This window comes from Carcharhinus amblyrhynchos, chromosome 15, assembly GCF_965287045.1.
Source record: "Carcharhinus amblyrhynchos chromosome 15, sCarAmb.v2.hapA, whole genome shotgun sequence".
Classification (NCBI taxonomy): Eukaryota; Metazoa; Chordata; class Chondrichthyes; order Carcharhiniformes; family Carcharhinidae; genus Carcharhinus; species Carcharhinus amblyrhynchos.
In genome coordinates, this window is record NC_137338.1 from 47649701 (window position 1) to 47676871 (window position 27171).

The 27171-nt window shown below is 43.1% G+C and overlaps 1 protein-coding gene across 3 annotated transcripts in view; it reads right to left on the reverse strand.

Moving 5' to 3' along the window:
* The window catches only part of igsf11 (immunoglobulin superfamily member 11), a 272948-nt gene extending 249989 nt beyond the window's left edge, over positions 1-22959 (reverse strand). For 2 of the 3 annotated variants that reach the window (XM_080203904.1, XM_080203902.1), the window contains exon 1: positions 22706-22959. In XM_080203904.1, the coding sequence (XP_080060030.1) occupies positions 22706-22769 (64 nt within the window). In that variant the 5' untranslated portion in view covers positions 22770-22959. The remainder of the gene's footprint in view (positions 1-22705) is intronic. The other variant, XM_080203903.1, reaches the window with a different exon arrangement.
* Positions 22960-27171: the final 4212 nt, after the last annotated feature.

A 27171-nucleotide genomic window follows, 5' to 3' on the forward strand; every position in this document is an offset into this window, starting at 1 on the left:
ATGCATGTTCCGGATACTACTGAACTGAGATTCTGCACCCTCCACCAGAAACTCAGTCACTTCCTTGGAAAAGGATAGGCATTTTCTTAGATTATTCTCACAATTCAAGGGCAATCAACAAACTTGGATTTTCCGTTTGTTTTTGTTGACAAGCCTTACAATTTTGCAACAATTAATGGTGCAGAAAAGGTCCGACAGACCGCACATTAAATGGCAAGATAGTTTTCACATTTATTTTCAGATGATTTGCAAGGTTGAAACTTGAGATCTAAGACCGAGAGCAGGGTTTTTTTTTAAACAGAGCAGTAAAATGTTTGACTTGAGTTAGTAACCACAGCAGAGACCATGTCAGTAATTAAGAATAGGTTAGACAGGTGGCTAAAGGGACATTGGAACAGTGTTCAGATATAGAACTGCTAACATAAAGAATTAATGACAGCATGCACTGGTTGGGGCCAAAAGCCTATAGCCACTGTTGTAACTTTTATGTAATTCAATGTAAAGATTTGGCAATTTAAATGCAAGCATTGCCTGCATGACTTCAATAAATCAGACAAGAGAATATATTTAAAATGCGCTGGTTGTAAACTAATTGAGTGTTTCATTGTATTCAGATGGTGGGCATTAGCGGGGCCTGTGCAGTAAATCATAGAATCCTGCAGCGCAGAAGGAGCCCACTTGGCTCATCGAGTCTGCACTGACCCCACCCAGGCCGATCCCCATAACCCCATGTGTTCACCCAAGCTAGTCCCCCTGACACTCGGGGAAATTTAACATGCCAATCCACCTAAAGTAACAAGTCTGACATTTTTATTAAATTTCTTCAATGTTTTGGCTCATTTTTGTTCATGAGTCATGCCTCTTTCAAATGGAACACCTAATTAGTACTGGTTTTACAAAGAGGTATATATAGCATCAGTCTGAAACTGAGATTGTTGGGTTTGGTGGTGCAGAGAAACATACAAATTAGGCAAGTAAGCCACTCAGCCCTTTTGAGCCTGCTCTACTTTTCAATAACATCATGGTTGATTCTGCTTGTAACCTCAACTCCACATTCCTGCCTGTTAATCAATAATCTATCTAGTTCAACCATAAAAATATTCAAAGATTCTGCTTCCACTGCCTTTTGAGGAAGGTGGTTCCAAAGGCTCACGACACCAAACGAGCGGTTCCTTATTTTTGAAACACTGACCTCTAGTTCTAGATTCTCCGACAAAGGGAAACACTCTCTCCACATCGACCCTGTCAAGACCCCTCAGGATCTTAAAGGGTTTAATCAAGTTGCCTCTTCTTTGTATTGTTTCTCTGTAAATAAGAGCTTCCAAAAATGTAAAGCAAGGCTATTGTTCTATCCTTCACCAGTCAGCCATCACGAACAGGACAGTGAGCAAGAACAATCAATATCTGAGAAAAACTTAATTTACTTCATCTGACCACAAAAAAAAAATCATGGAGTGGTCATTTATACACTCCAAAAATCACTTCCACAGCACTCTGAAGCAAGCACAAATGCTGAGCTCTGCAGCCCCAAACTCTTGGTGAACACTCAAGAAATCTGGTTCACCTGAGCTGCATGCTATCCAATTTTTTATTTTTGAAAGGATAAAGTAACACTCCAACAGGCATACTCATTAGTTTCCACTGATGTAGAAAATTTCCAATGTGACCAAAGAGACAAAAATCTCTCTCATGAACCAAGGAAGCGACTTGTCAGAAGTACCAAACCATTTACCGTGATAACACTCTAGTTTCTCAGGCAGAACATTTAGCAGGAAATGCTCCCTTATGCAAGTCTAGCAAGTTCAAAGTGGAAACTAATCATTGTAAAACTCTCTCAGTACGTACCCTCCAGAATTAGTCACTGCACTGATTCCATACAACATTTTTAAAATTAGTTTCTTAACATCCAGCTCCCTATCAGACAAAAGTTGCTATTTCTGTTTTCATCCGGAGGCTTGAGACATGACATGAATTTTTCAGACATGCATGGCTTTGGTGTTTTGAAATTCAGGCCGTGGAGACTGGTGCATAAATAGATGTCCTGACAGCCAGAAAACACATAGGAATCATCAAAAGCGTACCAGATGAAAGTGTATTACCGCTTCCTCACCATCTTCCAAAACAGGCAGCAGGGATTTGCAAAGTTTAATTCCTGTAAATTTTGGAACTATTATACAAATGGAATGCCAAAAATCAAGTGATACATTTTACAGTACAACATAGCAAAATAGGTCCAACAGATCAAAACAATTCCTTCCAATGCTATAAACAGCAAAATTACAAGAATAAAATTAAAAACTCTGATACTCATATTCAGTGCAGCACAAACATGAATAGAATGTTGCCAACATGCAGAGCTATGAAAAATTTCTTCACCCAGAGGGCAATTAATGTGTGGAATTCACTACCACAGAATGGAGTTGAGGCCAAAACATTGTCTAATTTCAAGAAGAAATTGGATATAGCTTTTGGGGCTATCACAATCTTGAATTTGATGATCAGCCATGATCATAATGAATGGCAGAGCAGGCTCAAAGGGCCAAATGGCCCCCTTCTGCTTTTAGTTTCTATGTTTCAATATTGCTTCTTGGAAAATTTTAAAATCAAGGATGACAGAATTGAAATGGCATCCAACGCAAATACGCAGTGTGTGCACTCCAGTACATTGATGTGAGTAAAGCCAATGTTCTGGACAAACCGAATCAATGAACCCTCGGGACTGAGGGACCTCATATTACACAGAGCTACATGGAATGGGACTTGTGAGATAGGTATTAAACACTTGTGTAGTAGCTGGCCCTTTGAAGGCGTGTATATCAGGAGGGTCACCAAATGGGAAGCAAGCATAGGGATCGCAGCACAGAATGTGGGCTTTTGTAGCCAGAGTAGATCCTAGAATTGGAAGTGTTGACATCGTGAAAGTACTCTCTATATTTAGCTGCTTGTAATTCATTATGCTAACTGGTGGTCGCCAATCCTTGCAATTACTACAACTGGAATGACACAAAACTTGCAAACACAAAAGCCTGGTTTGCATCATAAAGAAAAGTCAAATGGCAAACGCATGCCTATTAATCTATTCTCAACAAAGGGAAAACCAGCAATGAGGCAAAATTGCAAAAAATCAGAAATAACGTGAGATAGCGGGTAAACCTTGCCTGACCAACTCATGGACTTTCACAGATATGGCATCTTAAATTAAACACGAGCAGAGTTATAGTGATGGTGAGGGTGAGATGGATTTTAAACCTATGAATTGGACATGTTGGCAATTATTGTTACTTGGGTCACTTACCCACCAGGAATCTCCCCAGGCTCCACATTTCCAATTTTAACTGAAGTTTCTAGATAGGAAACTCAGTCAGTGGAGTCAGTATTAAATTGATTTTTAGAACCCTTCAACAGAACACACGCCAACACTCTTCGTGCAGCTATGTAGTAGCACTGCTGTTGCTAACTTAATCAACAAAGTGCTACTACTCACATTGGCAGTGGGCGGCACACAATTTGATGATGGCAACATTTGTGATCACATGAACAATGGTATTCGAGTACTGTCCATTTTTCTCTTCAACTCTCTCACTTATAAACAAAACAATGGGTACTGCCACCATTCACTCCTTGTCATTATGTGCTAACCCTTTTCTCCTCCTGTCCTCCTCCAGATTCTACGGATTATTTTTAACTGGTTCTTGGAGAGTCAGCATTTATTGCACATCCCTAGATACAACTGAGGAGCTGGCTAGGTCATGCGACAGGACAGTGAAGAATCAAACATATTGCTGTGGTTCTGGAGTCAGATACAGGCCAAGCAAGGATAACACATATCCAATCCCCTTGGTCTCATGGTCACTATTAATGAGTCCACCAGTTTACTCCAGGTCTGTTTAATTAACTGAATTTAAAATCCCGCCACAGTGTGGACTCATATCTTAGTCTTGAGTGTCTGGATTATGAGTCCAATAACATTAGCACTGTCATCAGGAGAGAAGGACAACTTTCCTTCAATATTCCCTCCAAATTTGGACACCAAAAGCATAGGGTCTTCAGTCAGATCACAGTCAGTGAGAGAGACAGAACAAAAACTGGTGGGAGCGATAAAATTAAGAAGGGGAAGGGGAAGCAAAGGAGGAGAAAAGGTAAAGAAAGGGAGAATAAAATTTAAATAAAATAAAAAGGCTGCCGTTAGTAGCCTTCCCCTTGTTTCTGTGACTATGACTCATCTTTCGTTCCCTCACCTTACAGAATAAATATCTCCTATTTTCTATGCCTTTTAGCTTTGACAAAGAGTCATCTGGACTTGAAACATCAGCTCTTTTCTCTCCTTACAGATGCTGCCAGACCTGCTTAGAGTTTCCAGCATTTTCTCATTTGGTCTCAGATTCCAGCATCCACAGTAATTTGCTTTTATCATGCATTGTGATGCACTTAGAATGCAATCAGTTGTGCTCTTTCAGGACCGTTCTACATTGGCATTGGTTTACAGAGTGCCAGCTGTGCCACAGTCATCAAGAAAGTCAACTGTACCAGATTACACAAGGTGGCACATGGCTACAGATGGACCCACAGGCCCAAACTCCTAGAGGTCACCATCCACAAGATTGGAAAGTGACAAATGTCAAGATTGAGGATTGGAGAGCAACAAATGTTGCGCCTTTGTTTAGAAAGGGCTGCGGGGAAAAGCCTAGGAACTACAGGCCAGTTAGCCTCAAATCTGTTGGGGGTAAATTGTTGGAGGGTATTTTGAGACACAAGATCTACAGGCATTTGGAGATGAAAGGACTGATTAGAGACAGTCAGCATGGCTTTGTGAGTGGAAAATCATGTCTCACAAATTTGGTTGAGTTTTTTGAAGGGGTAACCAAGAAGGGAGATGAGGGAGTTGATGTTGTCTACATGGACTTTAGCAAGGCCTTTGACAAGGTACTGCATGGTAGGTTGTTGCATAAAGTGAAATCTCATGGGATCCAGGGTGAGGTATCTAAATGGATACAAAATTGGCTTCTTGACAGAAGCCAGAGAGTGGTTGTAGAGAATTGTTTTTCCAAACTGGAGGCCTGTGACAAGCAGTGTACCTCAGGCATCAGTGCTGGGCCCACTGTTATTTGTCATTTATATTAATGATTTGGATGAGAATATAGGGGACATGGTTAGTAAGTTTGCAGATGACACCAAGATCGATGGCATGGTGGACAGTGAGGAAGTTATCTCCAGTTGCAGCGGGATCTTGATCAATTGGGCCAGTGGACTGATGAATGGCAGATAGAGTTTAATTTAAATAAATGTGAGGTAATGCATTTTGGTAGATTGAACCAGAGCAGGACTTACTCAGTTAATGGTAGGGCATTGGGGAGAGTTACAGAACAAAGAAATCTCGGGGTACATGTTCACAGCTCCTTGAAAGTGGAGTCACAGGTGGACAGAGTGGTGAAGGCGGCATTCGGCATACTTGGTTTCATCGGTCAGAACATTGAATACAGGAGTTGGATTGTCTTGTTGAAGTTGTACAAGATATTGGTAAGGCCACACTTAAAATACTGTGTACAGTTCTGGTCACCTTATTATAGAGAGGATATTATTAAACTAGAAACTCTTCACTCTAAGAAAAGAATTACTAGGATGCTACCAGCATTTGATGGATTGGATTATAAGGAGAGGCTGAATAGGCCACGACTTTTTTTTTCCCTGGAGCGTAGGAGGCTGAGGGATGATCTTATGGAGGCCTATAAAATAATGAGGGGCACAGATCAGCTAGATAGTCATTATTTTTTCCCAAAGGTCTAAAACTAGAGGGCATAGGTTTAAAGTGAGAGGAAAGAGATACAAAAGTGTCCAGAGGGGCAATTTTTTCCACACAGAAGGTGGTGAGTGAACAAGCTGCCAGTGGTAGTAGTAGAGGCAGGTACAATTTTATCTTTTAAAAAGCATTTAGATAGTTACATAGGTATGATGGGTATAGAGGGATATGGCCAAATGCAGGCAATTGGGATTAGTTTAGGGGTTTAAAAAAAAATAAAGGTGGCATGGACACGTTGGGCCGAAGAGCCTGTTTCCATGCTGTAAACCTCTATGACAAACATCGCACGAGCTTTTGTCTGAACCAAAACAGTATTCCACCACTGGCCAAGTTACTCATAGGAGCACTAGAATATACAATGCCTGTTCTAAGTACACTCATATCAGCTCACACGAGGGCAATAAGAAGTGTGTCAGCATTTAGTTAAGTTAGGAAAGTTATAAATCTTCTTTGAAGTCAATTTATGAGTGTTCCAGTCAGAAATAGTGACTGTCTGCTAACGTGTTAAATTTTGTATATAGTTCAATGAAGAAACTGGAAGAGATAGAATCTATACAGTACAGAAGGAGGCCATTCGACCCATCAAGTCTGCACCGACCATAATTCCACCCAGGCCCTATCCCCATAACCCAATGCATTTTTACTTTAGTTAGTCCCCCTGACACTAAGGGGCAATTTAGCATGGCCAATCCACCTAACTTGCACATCTTTGGACTGTGGAACAAAACCGGAGCACCCTGAGGAAACCCACAGATATGGGGAGAATGTGCAAACTTCACACAGAAAGTGACCCAAGCCAGGAATCGACCCGGGGTCCCTGGTGCTGTGAGGCAACAGTGCCAACCACTGTGCCACCGTGTTGAACATAACTTGTTAGAGCCAAGAAGGAAATATTCAGTGAGATGCTCTTTGATGAGCAGCTGTCAGTGGGCTCAAATGGTAAGGCTCTCCAACTTCTTTGTCATCCTTCATGTGATTAATGTTGTCACCTTCATCATGTTGAAAGTCTTTATCCAAAAGGTAGCCATATGTGGTATCCCATTAACATTGCAATGAAGTTACTATGAAAATTCCTTAGTAGCCACACTTTGGTGCCTGTTTGGGTATGCAGTGGGAAAATTTAGTACGGCCAATGCAGTTAACCAGGATGTCTTTTGGGGAGGAAACCGGAGCACCCGGAGGAAACTCACGCAGACATGGGGAGAACATACAGACGCCACACAAACAGTAACCCAAGCTGGGGAATCAAACCCAGGTCCCTGGCACTGTGAGGCAGCAGTGCTAACCACTGTGCCATGCAATGCATCAGCTCACCAATGCTCCCTCAATAGCACCTTCCAAACCCTCAACCTTGACAACCTGAAAAGGACAAAGGGAGCAGACACATGGGAACACCACCAGCTACAAGCTTCCCTCTAAGCCACACGCCATCTTGACTAGAGATTATAATTATTGTTCTTTCACTGTCACTGGATCAAAATGCTGGAACTCCCTCCCTAACAGCACTGTGGGTGCACCTACACCGTTGCAGCTCAGCTCATCACCACCTTCAAGACAGGCAATAAATGCTGGCCCAGCCAGCAACACCTACATCTCAAAAGAAAGAAAATTAAACCCAATTGTAACTTAACTGTCAATTATGGGTTTTGACAGCAGTTTTCAGCAAGTGTACAAAGCAGTTCTTGGGTAAAGTCCTTGTTCCCAAGCGTCAGCCTGTCACTTGCTTCATAGGAACAAAGAATGAACAATGGTGCATCAAACAGAGACCTGCCTAACGTGGTGCTGGAGATCATATATTGTTGTGCATTAATCAAACAAAATCCCTTGAGCTTCACGGAAGAACTGGATTTGTCTGAAGGAACCTGCAGGGCAATGTTTGTATAGTTCATGAAGGCTAGGATTTGAGGAAAGCCTGTAATCTAAACAAGAGTCCAATCCTACAATTTCCAGTTGTCTGCAGAGATGATAGTGACATTATTTGCTTTTGCAAACGTGGCATCAGTAAATTGAGGATTGATTGACATTACTGATATCTCTAGTGGCAGCCTGGAATCTTCCAGTAATAATTAAGTGTTTCTGTCTCCCAGTTGTCATCCAACAACTGTCCAATTTACAATACATGCAAAGAAAGCTATTGAAATATACATAACTCTATTTTGAAATGTTTGACACCATTGCACTTGCTCCATTCATGCAACTTACATCATCATACAACACAAGACTGTATTTGAGTTGTAAATTATACTCTTGCCAATGTGCATATTTAGTAAGGCTCAAAACTGGACAAAAGACAATGTATTAAAATGGATGAGATCCTTTTAATTCAGTCAACAATACACCAATTTTGTTTAGACGGACTCAAATCACGCCCAGAGTTCACTCTCACCCAAAGATTCAACATATTATCTCTATTTTTTATTCATTGGAGTGAATAGCTCTGCTCATGCTGTTTCAAAGAATGACCTCCTGCATGTTCCCTCTGCTCAATCAGCTGAAGAGATTACACTATCAGTTTAAAGACAGACAATAAAATTTTCATTAGAAAATCTTCACACTTTCAATGGGATTTGAAAGATTCATATTTTTCCGGCAGTGTTCTGGAAAGAGCAGGCTATTTTCTGACTGATGTGATTCCATGCTTCATTAATTCCACTCATTAAAAACAAGCTATTTCTCCCAGTGTGTAGCTTTAATATTTTATGAGGCTCCCCTGATACATTGTTCCTCTTTTACATATAATTTGGGGAGGTGTTAAATTCTGTCAGCCTTCATCATTGGGCACTTCCTAACTTTTTTTTTAAAAAAACACATTGCAATTCTTCACAGCACAACTTTAACAGAACAATTTGAACTGCGAGCACTTTTACTTCATTATAACAGTTTAATTCTTTCATGAGAGAACCCAGAAATCGATCCCAAGTGACCCAATTGCAGCAGCTCATACTAATACTCTTGGATGTTGGGGCGGAAGTGGTTGACGCAGCAAATGTCACATTAAAAACCCTAAAAGAAATAAAGTGAAATTTGAATTATTTTCTTGTTGGTTAGGACTATGTAGCACTTCCATCCTTTTAGTTATAAAACCCAGGCAGAGTGGACAATGGTCACCCCACCTTTTCTGGCTGAAAAAAAGCTTGAACAAAGGCAAATTTGAGCTGCTTCAAACTTTGCCCTCTTGCCGAATGTTCACAGCTCAAAATTGCCCCCAAGCATGGCGCTAGTGGCACCTGAGTGGTAATTCTAATAATTGAAAACAATACTCAACATTGGGAGCTAAGTTTCAGATTTACCCAGAAATGGGTTATGTCTCAGTTGCTTGGTTAATTGGTATTAATTTATATTTGCATTCATGCTACACAAAGTGAGGGTGATTGCTCACTCTTGGTGCAAGGTATACAAAGTAATTTCTTAGAATTTCCATCCTTTACCTCAAAAAAGAACACATTTTTGAGATGAAAGTTACAGTGGCATGTGCTAAATTGTTCTCACTAACTCAGCTAGTTGCAGGATCGTGACATTAAGCTGGACAGTTTATTGGCCAGGACTGAAATGGGGCAGCTAAAGTCTGCAAATGTTGTTTGAACTGGAGTAACCTGCAACGTGAAACTGGCTTGAAGTGGTTAAGCTGACTTTGTAAAGAACTGTCATAAGGTATAAGCCCTTATTTAGCCAGAGAGCAATGAGGTAATCCCACCTAGAACCTTGGGCTGGGTCCAATAAGGGAATAATATGAAATAAGTGAGAATGTTTGAACCAACAACAAAGAGGCAGCACATCTTGCAAGAAATAACAACAGGATAAGAATCAAGACTCCCAGACCGGCTGCAGTGAAACTCTGGAGACTAACTGCACAGAAGAGGAAAACCCTACATCAGAAGACATGGAGATGGCATCCAGAGGGGAAGAGGGACATCTGGCCAGCTTAGCTCATTTTGTTGGGTAATATCTCTCATGTTCTACGATTACTCAGGAATTGTCATGGAAACCAACGGGAGTGCATATTAGACTGCATAGTTTTGATACAAGCTGCATGCTTATGTTCTAACCAGACCTATGATTTATATGTACACTGCCAAACAAGATAATAAAGTGAAGTACTAATAGAAACAGGACTGTCTCCTCTTCTCTTTGTACCGAGCTGGTAAACATTGCCAGTAAGATACGGACAAGTTCTTCATCCATTATTAAGAAAGGTACATGGATGCTACACAAAGTCACTTATTGCATCTGTTGATCATGCACAAAACCTTGCACATACACAAGAGCTTCAATGTTGCATCTGATGTCCTGAATTCACTCAATAATGTAGGTGGAGCATATTCAGAGCACCAACAATCTCTCGCCACTTCCATTTGTAGTGAGAGCTCTTATACATGTAAGTAAAATGGGGGTTATGCAAAATTCCAGTTGAGACACAAAAAGCTAAAAGCTTGTTAATGCCCATTTTCAGAAAGGCTATGGTCACAATCCTCTTAAATGGGAGCTGCACTCATTGGAAGGAAGCTGCCGCTGGCTGCTTATTCTGATACTGGTCACATGGAGCACCAGGGAAGAGAGAAGTCACCTAGGTCAATGGATATGGTGGTGAAGACATGAGGAAAATGGGCAGAAGGAGAATGATCATGTTTTTTTGCTGGACTCCAGGAACAGAGAATCAGACACTGGCCTTCATGTTCTGGAGTCTGTCCCCAAGGACCCAGCACCAGTACAAGAAATTCAATAACTTCACATAGGTAGTCAAGGCGATGAATTTTTGTGTGGCCATCTCCTATCCAGCAAACGCTCATATGCTTCAACGCACTACCCCCATTACTCACCCAGTAGGAGCTCCGAGCATTCAAAGCTCAGGCCTAATTATTTAAGTATTTCATTTAACCCTCACATACTTTTTAATGATACTGGCCTCATGCCCTTTTCTCATTACCACCACATATCTCCAGCTATTCATCTGTGGCAGGCACATTACCCAAACACTAGGAAAAGGAAAGCACCAGCAGAGCCCTGAAGAAGAGGTTCATCGCTGAATTTGACAGTTGCCACCAGCAGCTCAGACATTGATCCTACCCAAACTGAAGGCAGGTATACAGCCAAGTTCTGGTGAGTTATTGTGTACGAATGAGCTGCAGCCAGAGCAGAGGGAGAGGATAGCTAGTCTGCATGCCAGCTCAACAGCAGGCAGGAGTGCAGATGAGTTCTGCTTCAGGGGATTTAATAAGGAGTTTGATGAAAAATGCTAATGAATATACACCAGGGTGCCTGGTGCATTGATAGGACTGCCAGGTCGCACCTTACCATCAAGTAGTCTACTTTGGACAAAGCACAGACCATTATATGGAGCTTGGAACCCATCCTCTCACTACGGAAATGACAGCCAACCCCATAAAATACATATAGACCCAGCATCAGTCTCAGCTTAAGTCTCAGCTGCCACTGTAACACCAGTAAAAGCCACCCAACATCTCAATGCTGCTATTGAATCTCATACTGCCACCAATTCAGCTGCATATCTCCAGCAAACTAACCTCTAAGAAATGACTAAGATGTTGTCCCAGCGCAAACCTGCCAGCCTCCCACAAAATTACAATATTTCTGCTGCCACTACTGCCTTTGCAGTTGCCAGGTAGCCAGCCCAGACCAAATGGGTGCAGTCAGAAGCCAGGTCCTCAAGGCCGAGCTACAGCAAGACCATCTGCAGTCTGAGATATTAAAAATCAACAACCTTTTACCAGCCATGCTACAGCAACTGGAGCAACACTGCTGGACAAGGGCACGCACAAGGCAGGTACCAAGAATTAATCTTTACTTGTATAATTGGAGCTGTTATTTTGATAGATACATCTTGGCAAGATTTTTGCTGGACTAATTTATGGCAAGATTTTGGCAAAGAGGATGCTGTGATTAAAGATCCCATACAAATGGGGCAGTGGGATCCAAATTGTGTCACCATTTTGTTCTAGATGCATCAGCTGACCCAAATACAGGTCAGGAATTTTTTTTTTAACATTACTGTCAGACAAAAATTGTGAAATGAAATCAAAAATCACAAATGCAGATTTTGAGGAACTAAGACATGATGGGAATCAAGTTCCCACTTGGGCTGTGAGATTAATCAACTGTGCACAAGTCACACCCACTTTGCGATGGGGCTTTTCCTCGTGTTCCTACTAGAAATCATTTGCTTATCAGCAAATGCAAAACTTGCTGTGAGCAAGCACAGACTGCACTTCAGAACACAAGGTCATCAAGAATTACTTTTAAAGCAAACAAAAAGTGGTAACTTGGTGCAGTTTGGTGAATTTTTGCTCAACATTTGTTTAACAGAATAAAAAGGTTTTTGATGAGTGCCTGGTCCCACCAGCTGAGGAACTTGATTGTAAATGACTTATAAAAATAACAGATCCATCCGCTCGTTATATTGGCGTTCAGTGGGTCAGTTTCTTAACACATTCAAAAAAATTATCTTCAAAGGTTTTTACGACGTTTGCATTAGTGTAAGTATTTTTACAGCCCTTTCAAAGGCTCACAGGTGAACATCATTAGCGGAAACGCCACCATGCTGATTAATTCAAATGGACATGTTGCCATTCTCAAGACACAACCTCATGCTAAAGGGATGATCCTTTAAAACAGAGATGAGAAGGAATTTCTTTAGCCAGAGAGTGGTGAACCGGTAGAACTCTTTGCCACAGAAGGCTGTGGAGGCCAGGTCATTGAGTGACTTTAAGACAGAGATAAATAGGTTCTTGATTAATAAGGGGATCAGGGGTTATGGGGAGAAGGCAGAAGAATGGGGATGAGAAAAATATCAGCTATGATTGAATAGCAGAGGGGACTCGATGGGCCGAGTGGCCTAATTCTGCTCCTATGTCTTATGGTCTTCTCATGATGCTTTTTAAACCAGTTCTCAGCAAATTCAATTGGCCATGAGTGACTTGCACTTCAAAATTTCACAATCCACTGAGTTGAGTCAGCTCTTTTCTGCTGAACCTTTACAAGAAGAAAGCAAAATTCCAGGCCAAGGTTCTCTGGGTGGACACAAACTTTAATGTTTAGCCTAATTACGTCTATCATGTTTGATCTCAAACAAAACATTTCTTTATTAGCATCACATGCAGACTTACATTAACACTGCAATGAAGTTACTGTGAAATTCCCCTAGTCGCCACATCCCAGCACCTGTCTGGGTACACTGAGGGAGAATTTAGCATAGCCAATGCATCTAACCAGCGTGTCTTTCAGACTGTGGAAGGAACCAGAGCACCCAGAGGAAACCCAAGCAGACATGGGGAGAGATGCGGGCTCCTCACAGATAGTGACCCAAGCCAGGAATTGAACCTTGAAAGGCAGTAGTACTTAATCACTGTGTCACCCGTACAATTTCTTTTCAACTTAAACAACTCCATCTGATGGGAAACTTGTTTAATAGACAGTGCAGCAGTGTGGCCTCTTTAAGGGTGCATTCCCCCAGGGCTACGCGGTCGTACAAAGAAGTGTCAAGATGGGAAGCTGAGCCAATCAAGTGCTAAGGTGCATATCCAGAGTTGGGAAGGATCGGCAGTCGGAGCCAGGGAGGAGTTATGTGCAGTCGGACCCTATTTGTACGTATAACTAATCATTGTGCTGACAATAGAGCCTTTGTGTTCCGATGCCTCATTGAATCACCCTTGATTTATTACACTGGCAACAAGGAAAAACAAGTCCCATGGGGACTGCAGTGCACAGCTGGGGGGAGGGAGGGGGTTGGAACTAGAGCACCAAAGAGAAAAAGCAAGGTCCAAATGCATTGTTAAAATGCCTTTGATCAGGAAATTCAACATTTTGACCTCCCAAAAAAAGTTACTTTTTTGTAGCCAATGCGATAACAACAGAAGGAAAACGGAGTATTATTCCACTTTAGTTTGTGGTTCACAAACTTGTAGTTTAATCAGAAATTTATCACCTGATCCTCCAGATACCCAATCTTTTGGCCAGACAGTTGAGCTGGTTAAGAATCATTTCAACTCCTGACCCTCGAGTTACAAATTTCACTCAGCAGTCAAAGAGCCAGGGAAAGCGGTCTCAGGCTTCATGGCCAGATTGAGAGGATGAGCAGAGCATTATGTATTCAGCCCAGCTTTAGGCGAAATGTAAGGGACTCTCTGGTCTGTGGTATAAACTGTCTGATTATACAAAAGAAGTTATGGGAAGGATCAAAATGGCCCCGGCAATTGAATAACAGAGCGTAAGCGAATTGTAAGGAGTGCCAAACGAAGTAAATCGCCTGTGGTGGGAAACGGCTGTTGAGAAGGATTACCAAAACATGGGTAAGAGTCCAATTAAAAAAAAAGGAACTCAGCACTGAAGGCAGAGGCTTGTTATTGGTGTGGGGGAGAACACTCCCAAGAAGCCTGCTGACATAGAAATTGTGTGTTTTTCTGGCATAACAAAATCATCGTGGTGCAGAGCAAAGTTGTCAAAACTGAAGCAAAAAAAACCCCCACAACAGCTAGTTTAACTCCTGTGGAAGAAACTGGTTGAGGAGCCCAACAAGGGACCTGAATCATTTATCCCAAACCAGGTCCAAGCGAGTAAAGTGCCTCCTACAGAGGTAGCCTCGATAGTAAACTGAAGATTTTTTAAATGACTGCCGATCCTTCTCAACCCCGGATGTGCACTCTAGCATTGGCTCAGCTTCCCATCTTGACACTTCGTTGTTTGACCACATAGCTGTCACAGAACGCACTCTTAAAGGGGGCCACACTATTGCTCTGTCTATTAAACAAGTTTTCCATAAGATGGGGACGTTTGAGTTGAAAAGAAATGTATATGGGTGGCACAGTGGTTAGTACTACTGCCTCAGTGCCAGGGACCTGGGTTCAATTTCTGGCTTGGGTCACTCTTTGTGAGGAGTCTGCACCTCTCCCATTGGTTAAATGAGTCTGGAGCTATATTGTCTACCTATATCGGGAGAGACGCTGTGGACTTTAGAGATCCAGATGGTACAGTTGTCTGTTTCGGGTCATGCTGAAGCAGATTAAACTGAATTGGTTAGAGACATTCGATCTGTGAGATGGAGGATTTCAGGAGTTGCTGTCGAAATGCTCCAGTATCTCCCAAAATTAACTAGGGCAGATAAGGGGAGCTATAAAGTTAAAATATATTCAAATCCGGAGGTGATACCGAAATACTTCAGGGCTCGTACTGGGCCTTCTGTGCTTCATCATAACGTGGAAGTTGAACTCAAGAGACTGTAAGATTTAGAACAAAGAATAAAGATTTAGATATCGTAATGTCTGTTCAATTTTCAGAATGGGCCGCAGCTATGGTCCCTTTCTTCAAACTGGATCGGACTATGGAGATTTGTGGAGACTATAAATTGACAATTAATAGAGGACCTCAATAGACAGATACCCATTCCTAAAATTGAAGATCTCTATGCCAAGTTAGCTGGAGGTTTAAAATATACCAAGTTAGATCTCAATCATCTCTGCCAGCAGTTGGAATTTAAAAAGGACTCAGGAGATTACTAATCATCAATACACAAGGGTTTATACCAACATACATGCCTATCTTTTTGGAGTCTCAGCAGCCTGTGCCATTTTTTGACGTACAATGGAAAGTCTATCACAAGGCATCCTGAATGCGGTTTAGGTCGACAACGCTCTAATTACAGGAGCCTCACCTTAAGAGCACAGGGCAAACTTGAAGGAAGTTTTGAAGCAATTTAAAGAAGGTATGAGACTTTAATGAGAGAAGTGTACCTTCCAAGCAGACAAAAGTTAACCATTTAGATTTTAGGGTGGAAGCAAAGATTTGCACCCTTTGAAAGACAAAGTAAAAGCCAAAGAAGAGGCTCCACTCTCAACAAACTTCTCTGAATTAAAGTAATTTCTCGGAATGGTAAACTATTATGGCAGGTTTCACTGACCACCTCAGCCTCAATCCACTCTGTTAAAGAAACATCAACGTTGGAGTGGAGGAAAATGAGAAGAGACCTTTTAAAAAATCAAACAGGTTCTGCAATTGTTGGCACTATGATCCAACAAAGCCCTTGTTCGTGACTTGCAAAGCATCACCGTATGCAGTAGGAGCAGTTATGCCTGATGGAGTGGAAAGGCCAATTGTCTTTGCCTCAAGAACATTGCCTTAGGCAGAAAAGTAACATTTGCCAAATCGATAAGGAAAGCTTGGTGTTCACATATGCAATCAAGAAGTTTCATCAGTTCATTTAGGGTCAATATTTTACAATTATTTCAGTCCACAAGCCATTGCTGGGCTTATTCAGAGAAGATAAGCCAGCGCTGGCAATAACTTTGGCAAGAGCGCAGAGGTGGGCTCTCTTACGGTCACGTACAATTAAACATTTCAGCATCACACAGGAACACATTAAATACACATGTACTCAGCACCTTGGCACTGTCTGTCGCATCATCGCCAGTTCCACAAGGGCTAGTGCTGGCACTGAATATGATAGGGTCCTTACCAGTCTCAGCAAAGCACTCAAGGAGGTGGTCAGAAAGAGACACAGTATTACCAAAGTTTTTTAAAAAAAAGGTATTGAAAAGGTGGAAATATGATAAGTCTGAACTGTTCAAGCCCTACCAGAGGAGAATGGAGATAACTCGTTAAGATGGAATGATGTTGTAGGGAAGCCAGGGTTACAATCCAGCCCAAGGATGAGGGTTATTGCTGCAAGAGTTACACAACTTATATCCTCGTCAATGCAGGATGAAATTACTCGCCAGATGTTATGTGCATTAGCCAGGCCTTGATACAGAAATAGAGAGGATGGTTGTAAAATGTCCCAGTTGTCAAGCTCAACAGGCTCTGCCACCACCGGCAAATCCACACCCTTGGGAATGGCCAGGGAGTCAGTGGGCAAGAATGCATATCAACTTTGCAGGACTCTTTATGGGTCACATGTTTTGATGGACACATGCTCGAAGTGGCTGGATATCCAATTGAAGTAGTAGTTCATGACAGCCACTATCACTATTAATAAGTTATTAATGGAGAAAAATCTTCACCATGTGATCCCAGTGGTCTTAATATCAGACAATAGGATGTCCGAAGCATGGTACATTGGGGAGACCATGCAGATGCTACGACAACGGATGAATGAACATGGCTCGACAATCACCAGGCAAGACTGTTCCCTTCCTGTGGGTGAACACTTCAGCAGTCACAGGCATTCAGCCTCTGATCTTCAGGTAAACGTTCTCCAAGGTGGCCTTCACAACACATGACAGCACAGAGTCACTGAGCAGAAACCAATAGCCAAGTTCTGCATACATGAGGACAGCTTCAACCAGGATCTTGAGTTTATGTCACACTATCTGTAACCCCCGTGACTTGCCTGAACTTGCAACATCTCACTTACTGTCCTGTTTGGAGACAATACACATCTCTAATCTATGCTTAATGCTATCTCCACTCACATTGTCTGCACCTTTAAGAGTTGAATAGCAGATTAGCTGTAAAGACTCACATTCCAATCAGTATTCTGTAAACTGTGTGCACCTTTATATGCCCTGTTTCTGATCAGAAGACTCCACTCATCTGACGAAGGAACAGCGTTCCGAAAGCTTGTGACGTTTACTATCAAATAAACCTGTTGGACTTTAACCTGGTGCTGTGAGACTTCTTACTGTGTTTACCCCAGTCCAATGCCGGCATCTCCACATCCTGATTTTTCACATCCAGATGAAACTAGCTCAAAGTTGAGTACAAGAGTTGGGAAGTCGCTAGATCAACTAAATTTATGACAAATTGCCATGAGGGTTATCCCGATTGTTAATACAAATGACAAATTACCAAAAAAAAACCATTTTTTTGTTTCCTCCTTGGGCGACTTCAGGAATTAATGGGGTGGAAGGGGGAAGGAATGTGGCGGTGTTGCCCTTTTAAAGGTGGCTTTCTCTTGAGGGTCATGTGGTCGGGCCAGACCCGATGGAGTATCGAGTTGAGAGGTTGAACCAATTGAGTGCTAGCGCATGTACCCCCGTGTTGGGAAGGGTCAAGGACTTCCTTGAGCCCTTGAGTCCCAAGAGCTAGATCTGATATGGGGGGGGGGGGGGGGGGGGGGGGGAGGAGCTATCAGAAATGTTGAATTTGATGATCAGCCGAGATCATAATGAATAGCGGAACAGGCTCAAAGGGCTGAATGGCCTACTCCAGCTGCTAGTTTCTGTGTCTAATAGTTGGAGCCAGGGGAAGTTGTGTACAGTCACACAGTTAGCCTGTCAGATCCTATTTGTATGTGTCGTTAATTGTTTGCTTTAGCAATAAAGCCTTTTGTTCTGAAGCCTCATCAAGCCACCCTCAAATTTACTACTGGCAGACGGGAGCGGGGGTGGGGGGCTGTTTTAAGGCACCAAACAAGTAAACAAACTCAAATTAACTTAGAGCCAAATTAAAAGGGGCAGCCCCCCAAAGCGGGGGGGAAACGGACGGCCCGAACAAAAAACAAAGTCAAAAGGAAACTCGTGTGCTCCCTCTCCATGGACACTTGGCCGCGAATCTGGCTGTGGTAGAGGGGCAGACAGTCGGGATGGACGACCCCCTCGATCGCCCGCTGCCTAGACCTACTGATGGCGTGTCTCGCCAGGCCCAGGAGCAGGTTCATGAGGAGGTCAGTGTCCTGATACACCCCTCTCCGCATCAGGTGCCCGTAGATCAGGAGCGTGGGACTGAAGTGCAAACAAAACATCAGCAAAAGGTGTTTCAGAAAACCAAAAACGGTGTGCAATCTATAACATGAAATGTAGACGTGGTCCATGGACTCCACGAGGCCACAGAAAGGGTAGTCACGGGAGCCTGTGTGCAGGAGAAACCTACAGTTGTACAGCACTGCTGCATGCAACAGCCTCTACCCCAGGTCCCCAAGGTAATTGGGGGAGATCCCTCCATAGAGGATTTCCATTGGGGACCTCTGCCATCCAGCGGCAACAAGGCGACAGGCAAGGACGCGGTAGTGGAAGGTGTGCAGCAACAGCCCATACAGGAAACGCCTCTGTGTGGTGGAAAAGGGCACGGAGGACATTTCCACGAGGCAGCTCATGCAATGGGGCGCCTGACCCGGCCGGGGCGGGGGGGGGGGGGGGGGGGGGTGCGGGCGGTGGTGCACACCCGCATCTAGGCTTTGGGCCAATGTGAAATTCCATCCAAACCGGGGAACGCTCAGAAGGGATCCCACCACACACCTGCACCACCTCGAGCCCGTGTGCATGCTCAGAGCCGAGCACGACCGTCCTAAGGTCTCAGATGGCTTTGGCCACGTGCCGGACAGCCACCCGTGCGTTCAGCCAGCATGTGGGGGCTCAGCCAGCCCGCTCCTCCGCCATCTAAGCACGTCCCCAATCCTGGTCACTCCGGTGCCCATGTTTTTTCTTTTTTTCTCTATTGTAAAAGTTCGGACTTTTTAAAAACATCCTGCTAGTTTATTATACTTACCTTGCTCTTCATCCATTTCTTAGTCATCCTTTCCGATTTTTAAAACCCTCGCAATCCTCAAGTTTACTTTGTCAAAAATCCCTCCTGTTTGTACTACCTCATGTTTCTATTCCTCAAAAGAAATGCGTATTTGTTGGGGATTACAAAAATGTTTCTATTGATCTTCCAATGCTTATCTACCATTTTAATCAAATTCCCAATCTACCTCTTCCAATTCAGCCTATGCATCCATTAATTGGTTCTTTAAATTTTGAACTCTAGCCTCAGACCTTACCACACACTGAAACTTAACATAAAATTCCATATTATGGTCATTCTCCTCAGAAGATCCTTTACCATTAAGTTTCGACAGACTGGAGGGACTGATTGTGGACAAGTCCCCAGGACCGGATGGAATGCATCCGAGGGTTCTGAAAGAAATGGCGGAGGTGATAGTGGATGCCTTGGTGGTTATTTTCCAAATGTCGCTGGATTCCGGGGAAGTGCCGGAAGATTGGAAAACGGCTAATGTTACGCCGTTGTTTAAGAAGGGTGGCAGGCAAAAGGAAGGGAATTATAGGCCGGTTAGTTTAACGTCTGTTGTAGGTAAAATGTTAGGATCCGTCATCAAGGAGGAAATAGCGAGGCATCTTGAGGGGAATTGCTTGATAGAGCAGACGCAGCACGGTTTCGTTAAGGGGAAGTCGTGTCTGACAAATTTATTGGAGTTCTATGAGGATGTGTCTAGGGCAGTGGATAGAGGAGAGCCGGTGGATGTGGTCTTTCTTGATTTTCAGAAGGCGTTTGACAAGGTACCTCACAAGAGGTTATTGCAGAAGCTAAGGGGGCATGGAGTTGGGGGTAGGGTGTTAGCGTGGATAGAGGATTGGTTGTCAAATAGGAGGCAGAGAGTGGGGGTCAATGGGTGCTATTCGGATTGGCGGTTGGTGACTAGTGGAGTGCCCCAGGGGTCGGTGCTGGGGCCTCAGCTATTTACCATTTATATAGATGATCTGGAGGAGGGAACCGAGTGTATGGTGTCAAAACTTGCTGATGACACCAAGATTGGTGGAACAGCAAATTGCGCGGAGGGTGTGGAGAGTCTGCAGAAGGATCTAGATAGGCTGGGCGAATGGGCCAGGAACTGGCAAATGGAATTTAATGTTGGCAAGTGCGAGGTGGTCCACTTTGGTAGGAATAATGGTAGGAAGGACTATTACTTACGTGGCGAAAAACTGCAGCAGGCGACGATGCAGAGGGACCTCGGGGTCCTTGTGCATGAGTCGCAAAAACCCAGCCTGCAGGTGCAGCAGGTGGTCAGGAAGGCGAATGGGATGCTGGCCTTCATAGCGAGGGGGATTGAATATAAAAGTAGGGAGGTCTTGCTGCGGCTGTATAGGGCATTGGTGAGGCCACAGCTGGAGTACTGTGTGCAGTTTTGGTCGCCGCACTTACGCAAGGATATTTTGGCCTTGGAGGGAGTGCAGAGGAGGTTTACTAGGCTGATACCGGAGTTGAGGAGGTTGAGCTATGAGGAGAGGCTGAATAAACTAGGCTTGTACTCGTTAGAGTTTAGAAGAATGAGGGGAGATCTCATTGAGACATATAAGATGATGAATGGGATGGATAGGATAGAGGTGGAGAGAATCTTCCTGCTCAGAAAGGACAGTAGGACTAGGGGGCACAGCCTCAAGATAAAGGGGGGGCGGTTTAGAACGGAGTTGAGGAGGAACTTCTTCACTCAAAGGGTGGTGAATCTCTGGAATTCTCTGCCCGTTGAGGTGGTGGAGGCTGCCTCGCTAAATATTTTTAAGACGTGGGTTGATGGGTTTTTGATAAGCGAGGGGATTAAGGATTATGGGGAGAGGGCGGGAATGTGGAACTGAGCCACGACAGATCAGCCATGATCTTACTGAATGGCGGGGCAGGCTCGAAGGGCTAGATGGCTACTCCTGCTCCTATTTCATATGTTATGTTCCTACCAATTACATTACACAATACACAATACTAGATCTAAAGAAGCTTTTTCCCTTGTTGGCCTTCAAAAATGTCTTGAATGTAAGACATGAACTCATCTTCCAAGTTAGATTTTCTTACCCAGTACATACAAACATTGAACTTTCTCTACAACTATTGTATACTCCTAACTTTGTTTTATACTCCTCAAGACAATCGTTATTGTTTGGAGATCTGTAACTACTCCCACCAGCGTTTTCTGCCCTTACTATGGGTGGAGATAAAAATGCAGATTCAACATCCTTATATTCTGGGCCAATTCCCTTTCCCTCTTGCTCCTTTATCAAACTACCCACCTCCCTTGCTATCTTGCCTATTTTCTATAAAAGGCATTTACCTTGGAATATTTAGTTCCCCATTTTGGTCACTGCCCAACTATATCTCTATCAGGGCCACTGAATCAAATACGTTGGGTGCATTAGTTCATCCACTCTGATACAAATGCTTTATGTATTCAAATATAGCAAATTTCATTTGAACCTTTGCCTTTTTTTCCTTTGAGGTGTTAGTCAGTCCTGCCCCATTAGCATTATTAAACTCTGTGATGTTACCCAGTTTTAAGTTGTCTATTCAGATTTATTGATTTATCCTTAACTTCATAACATTTGTCTAAATTGCTTCAATATTCAGCAATTCATTACTTAATCTCAACGTTACAAAATATTGAGTTCTTATTCCTCTGTCAAAATACCCTTTAGCAGACTTAAATAAACCAAAAAAGAACGTAAATGTAAGCCAACCAAGGACAAGTAAAACTTTGAACAACAGCAAACTGTGCAAATCAAAACTGTAAAAGCTCAGACCTACTACAGTACTCCATATACAGTAAGATGCATTTTCTCTCTCATGTGAGCTGCTTGAATTAAGCAATTAGAATGAATCGGAAATTCTAAGTTAGGCTATTTACAATGATTATTAATTACTTCTCGATTTCTGAAAAGACATCTGATGTTTGTGTTTTCATTTTGACAGCATGACCTATATTCGACAACTCATGTAATTTCCGGCATGCTTCTCAAGAACTCATCAGTAGCGTTGTTTACACTTGTTTCCGGTCACATCCAAACAATTGTACAAATTGTGAACACATGCCTCTTATTTATTTTTGTACCCCTGGCGCCCCCATCCCACCCAACGTTACCAATACCGCAAATTAACTGTCCAGTCCACTGACTCGCTCTAGACTAATGCAGAAATCAACGCTCCCACCTTTAACAAATTAAATATCTAAAGTAAACAGTTCCATCCATTCACACCTTAGTGTTATTTCCATGAAAAAGAGTCAAAAAATCAAGGAATAAACGACCAACCAGAAGAACTTTAAATAAGACTTCATTCAGCAAAGTATTTTGTTAACTTTCTCCTTAAACAACGCAAACCAGTCACTCCTTCGCTAAGTGACTTGAAGTCTTGGTGTTGACATTGAGGGAGGGGGGGGTTGCACTTTTAAAAGGTACGTACACGATAAACCTTCAATCTTACCTTCCAAACAAATGATGCAAAAACAAGCAATCCACAGGTTCCACTCTGCCCGTTTCAGCACCATCTCAGGACACGGCGTCGGGAAGCAGAAACTGAACCTGGGGAGTTAAAGCCCAGCCTCTGGACAGGCAGCAGGATAGAAGCCGAGTTGCAGAAGTGTCACTGCTACGGGTGGGTTTCCTCCCAGTTAATTTCACTGGGCTTGCAGCCGTTCCCAGTGCCGGCGATGAGCTCCACTGGCCAGCCTCACACAAGCTTTGATTGCCATTGATTGACAGCCGCCTCCAGGAACCCGGCAACAAAACAGCCTCACACACACTCTTACTCAGTGCGCCCTCTGCGGATCCCAGGGCCAGCACTGCCTGCAATCGGTGAACATTTCTCAATCAGGTGCCGCTTAAACATGCAACCTGTGCAGAAATATTGCCATAATCATACTTATGTATTGGAGGTATTCAAATATTTCTAAAAGCTTTATGGATCGAATTTTATTTTGTTGAATTGCGCTAATGGTTGTTACAGGAGAAGGATACAGAATGAGTTATCAACAACAACATAGGTATAGAGTACCTTTAACGCGATGAAACATCTCCAGGTACTTCACAGGAGTATTATAAAACTAAGTAGGACACTGAGCCTGTATGGAGATGTTGGGCAGGGTTTTCCGGCCGCTAGAGCATCCCCAATTTTACTCTGACTCACTTCAGAACTGAAAATCCTGCCTGAGGTCAATGGACCTTTCCATAGTCCACCCCTCACCCACTACGATTCCCACGGCAGTGGAACAGGAAAAATTGCTCCATTAAGTCCAATCACCAAAAGTTTGGTCAAAAAGAAAGGTTTGTGAGGAGTGTGAGGCAAAGAGGAAAGAGAGTGCTTGGGGCCTGGGCCACTGTAGTAACAGCCACCAATGATGGAGTGAGTAAAATGGAGTGGTCAGAATTATCTCAGAGAGTTGTGCAGTTGAAGGAGATTACAGAGATAAGGAGGGGCAAGAACATCAGTGTGATTTGAAAACAAGAAAAAGAATTTTAAAATCAAGACATTGCTTGACTGTGAGACAGTGAGTGCAGGGGATGAGATGGGAATGGGGCTTGGTTTGAGTTAAGCCACGGACAACAGACTTTTGGATGACCTAAAGTTTGTAGAGGGTAGAATATAAGAGACCCCACGAATGTATTTGAGTCAAGAGGAGTGAAGGCATGAATGAGGATTTCAACGGCATGTAAGCCGAGGCAGGAATGAACTCAAGTGATGTTATGAAGGCTGAAGTGGGTGGTCTGCGTGGTGGTGTGAATGCGGGCATCACTGACAAGACCAGCATTTGTTGCCTATTCTAATTCACTGAATCACTGAAATGTTGTGGTCCAGGAAGCCATTCAGCCCATCGTATCTGACCTGCACTCAAGATGAGCACTATGAATTAGTGCTATTCTCCTGCCTTTTCCCCACACCCCAACACATTGCTTCTATTCAAATAATCATCTAACAACGTCATGAATGCCTTGATTGAATCTGCCTCAGCCTCCATTATATTCCAGGCAGTGCATTCCAGACCTAAACCACTCATTGTGTGAGCAACCTTTTTCTTGTACCACATCACATTTGCTTCTTTTGAAAATCACGTTCAATCTATGCCATTTCATTCTTGATCCTTTTACAAGGGGGAACAGTTTCTCCCTATATACTTTGCCCAGCCCCTACATGATTTTGAACAGCTCTATCAAATCTCCTCTTGGCCTTCTCCTCACCAAGAAGAACTGTCCCAACCTCTCCAATGTATCCTCATAGGCCATTGATGAAGCAGCTGAAGATCACTGGACTGAGGATACTACCCTGAAGAACTCCTGCAGTGATGTCCAGGGGTTGAAATGATTGACCTCCACAATCACTTTGTGCTAACTATGACTTCAACCAGTGGAGAGTTTATCTCAATTCCCACTGATTTCAGTTTTGCTAGAACTTCTTGATGCCACACTTTGTCGAATGCTACCTTGATGACAAGGTCAGCCACCCTCATTTCACCTCTTCAGGTCTTTTGTCCATGTTTGGATCAAGGCTGTGATGGGATTAGGAGCTGAGTGGCCCTAATGGAAACCAATTTGTGAGTCAATCTGGTATTTTAACAACATTGGGGAAATTGGAGAGGTGGTGGTGCAGGCAAGTTCGGTGTTATCGGTGTACATGTGAAAACCTAATGCTGTATTTTGAATGATGTTCCCAAGGGCAGCATGTAGATGAAAGACAGGAGGGGGACGAAGGATAGATCATTGTCACTGTGACAGACTCAAACATTTATTTTATGTTTTTTTTTAAGAAGTAGCTGTGGACAACCCGGAGGCTGATCTAACTAAACCTGCAGGCCAGAATATAACGTTTCCAACCCTGACCCCACCAACTTTTTGGAGAAATGGTGAGAAACTCACGTTGTTTCCATGGAAGTGTCCTGACCAAATTAGGTGCCTCTCAGATACTTAACTGGTGAACATCATACTTTCCTTGTGCTTCAGGATGTTGGCAAAAGATTGGCAGCTCTCCATTACCAGCAGTACCATTGGAAGTAGCACCAGGTGCCAGTAGTGCTGTAGGGGTGTCACCAGAGTTTGACAATTGGTCCAAAGAACAAAGAAAAATTACAGCTCAGGAACAGGCCCTTCAGCCCTCCAAGTCTGTACTGACCATGTTGCCCAACTGAACTAAAACCCCTTACCCTTCTGGGGACCGTATCCTGTTCATGTATTTGTCCAGATGCCCTTTAAAAGGCACTATCGTATCTGCTTCCACTACCTCCCGCAGCAGCGAGTTCCAGGCACCCACCACTGTCTGCGTAAAAAAAACTTGCCTCGTACATCTCTTTTAAACCTTGCCACTCACATCCTAAACTTATGCCCTCCAATAATTGATTCTTCCACCCTGGAAAAAGCTTCTGACTATCCACTCTGTCCATGCCTCTTATAATTCGAGACTTTTACAAGGTCACCCCTTAATCTCTGTCGCTCCAGTGAGAATAAACCAAGTTTATCCAACCTCTCCTCATAGATAATGCCCTCCAAACCAGGCAACTTCCTGGTAAATCTTTTCTGTACCCTCTCCAAAGCCATCACATCCTTCTGGTAGTGTGGTGACCAGATTGAACACTACATTTCAGGTGCGGCTTAACTAAGGTTCTATAAAGCTGCAACATGACTTGCCAATTTTTAAATTCAATGCCCTGGCTAATAAAAGCATGCTGTATGCCTTCTTGGCTACCTTCTCCACCTGCACTGCAATTTTCAGTGACCTGTGTACCTGTACACCCAGATCCCTCTGTCTATCAATACCCTTAACAGTTCTGCCATTTACTGTGTATTTCCTATCTATATTAGACCTTTCAAAATGCATTACCTCACATTTGTCCAGATCAAACTCCATCTGCCATCTCTCCGCCCAAGTCTCCAATCAATCTATATCCTGCTTTATGCTCTGATGGTCCTCATCACTATCCACAAATCCACCTACCTTTGTGTCATCCGCAAACTTACTAATCAAACCAGTTACATTTTCCTCCAAATCATTTATATATATATATATATTACAAACAGCAAAGGTCCCAGCACTGATCCCTGAGGAATGCGCTTTATCACAGCCCTCCATTCAGAAACGCACCCTTCCACTGCTATCCTCTGTCTTCTATGATTGACATGATGTGGAGATGCCAGCGTTGGATCGGGGTAAACACAGTAAGAAGTCTTACAACATCAGGTTAGAGTCCAACAGGATTATTTGGTAGCAAATGCCACCAGTGGTGTTTGCTACCAAATAAACCTGTTGGACTTTAACCTGGCATTGTAAGACTTCTTACTGTATTTTGTGATCGAGCCAGTTCTGTATCCACCTTACCAGCTCACCTCTGATCCCGTGCGACTTCACCTTCCGTATCAGTCTGCCATGAAGGACCATGTCAAAGGCCTTACTGAAGTCCATGAAGACAACATTCACTGCTCTACCCTCATCAATCATCTTCATCACTTCCTTGAAAAACTCGATCAAGGTCGTGAGACACAACCTCCCCTTCACAAAATCATGTTGCCTCTTGCTAATACGCCCACTTATTTCCAAGTGGGAGTAAATCCTGTCTCAAAGAGTCCTCTCTAATAATTTCCCTACCACTGATGTAACGCCACCAGCCTGTAATTACCTGGATTATTCTTGCTACCCTTCTTAAACAAAGAAACAACATTGGCTATTCTCCAATCCTCTGGGACCATTCCTGTGATGTGGGTATGCCGGCGTTGGACTGGCGTAAACACAGTAAAAAGTCTGACAACACCAGGTTTTAGTCCAACCTATTTATTTGATAATATACTCACAAGCTTTAGACTAAACTGTCTGGAGACAATACAAATCTCTTTAAACTGTGATCAGTGCTCCTTCCACTCACATTATCAGCCACTTCAGGTCTTGAACAGCAGGTTAGGTGTAAGGAT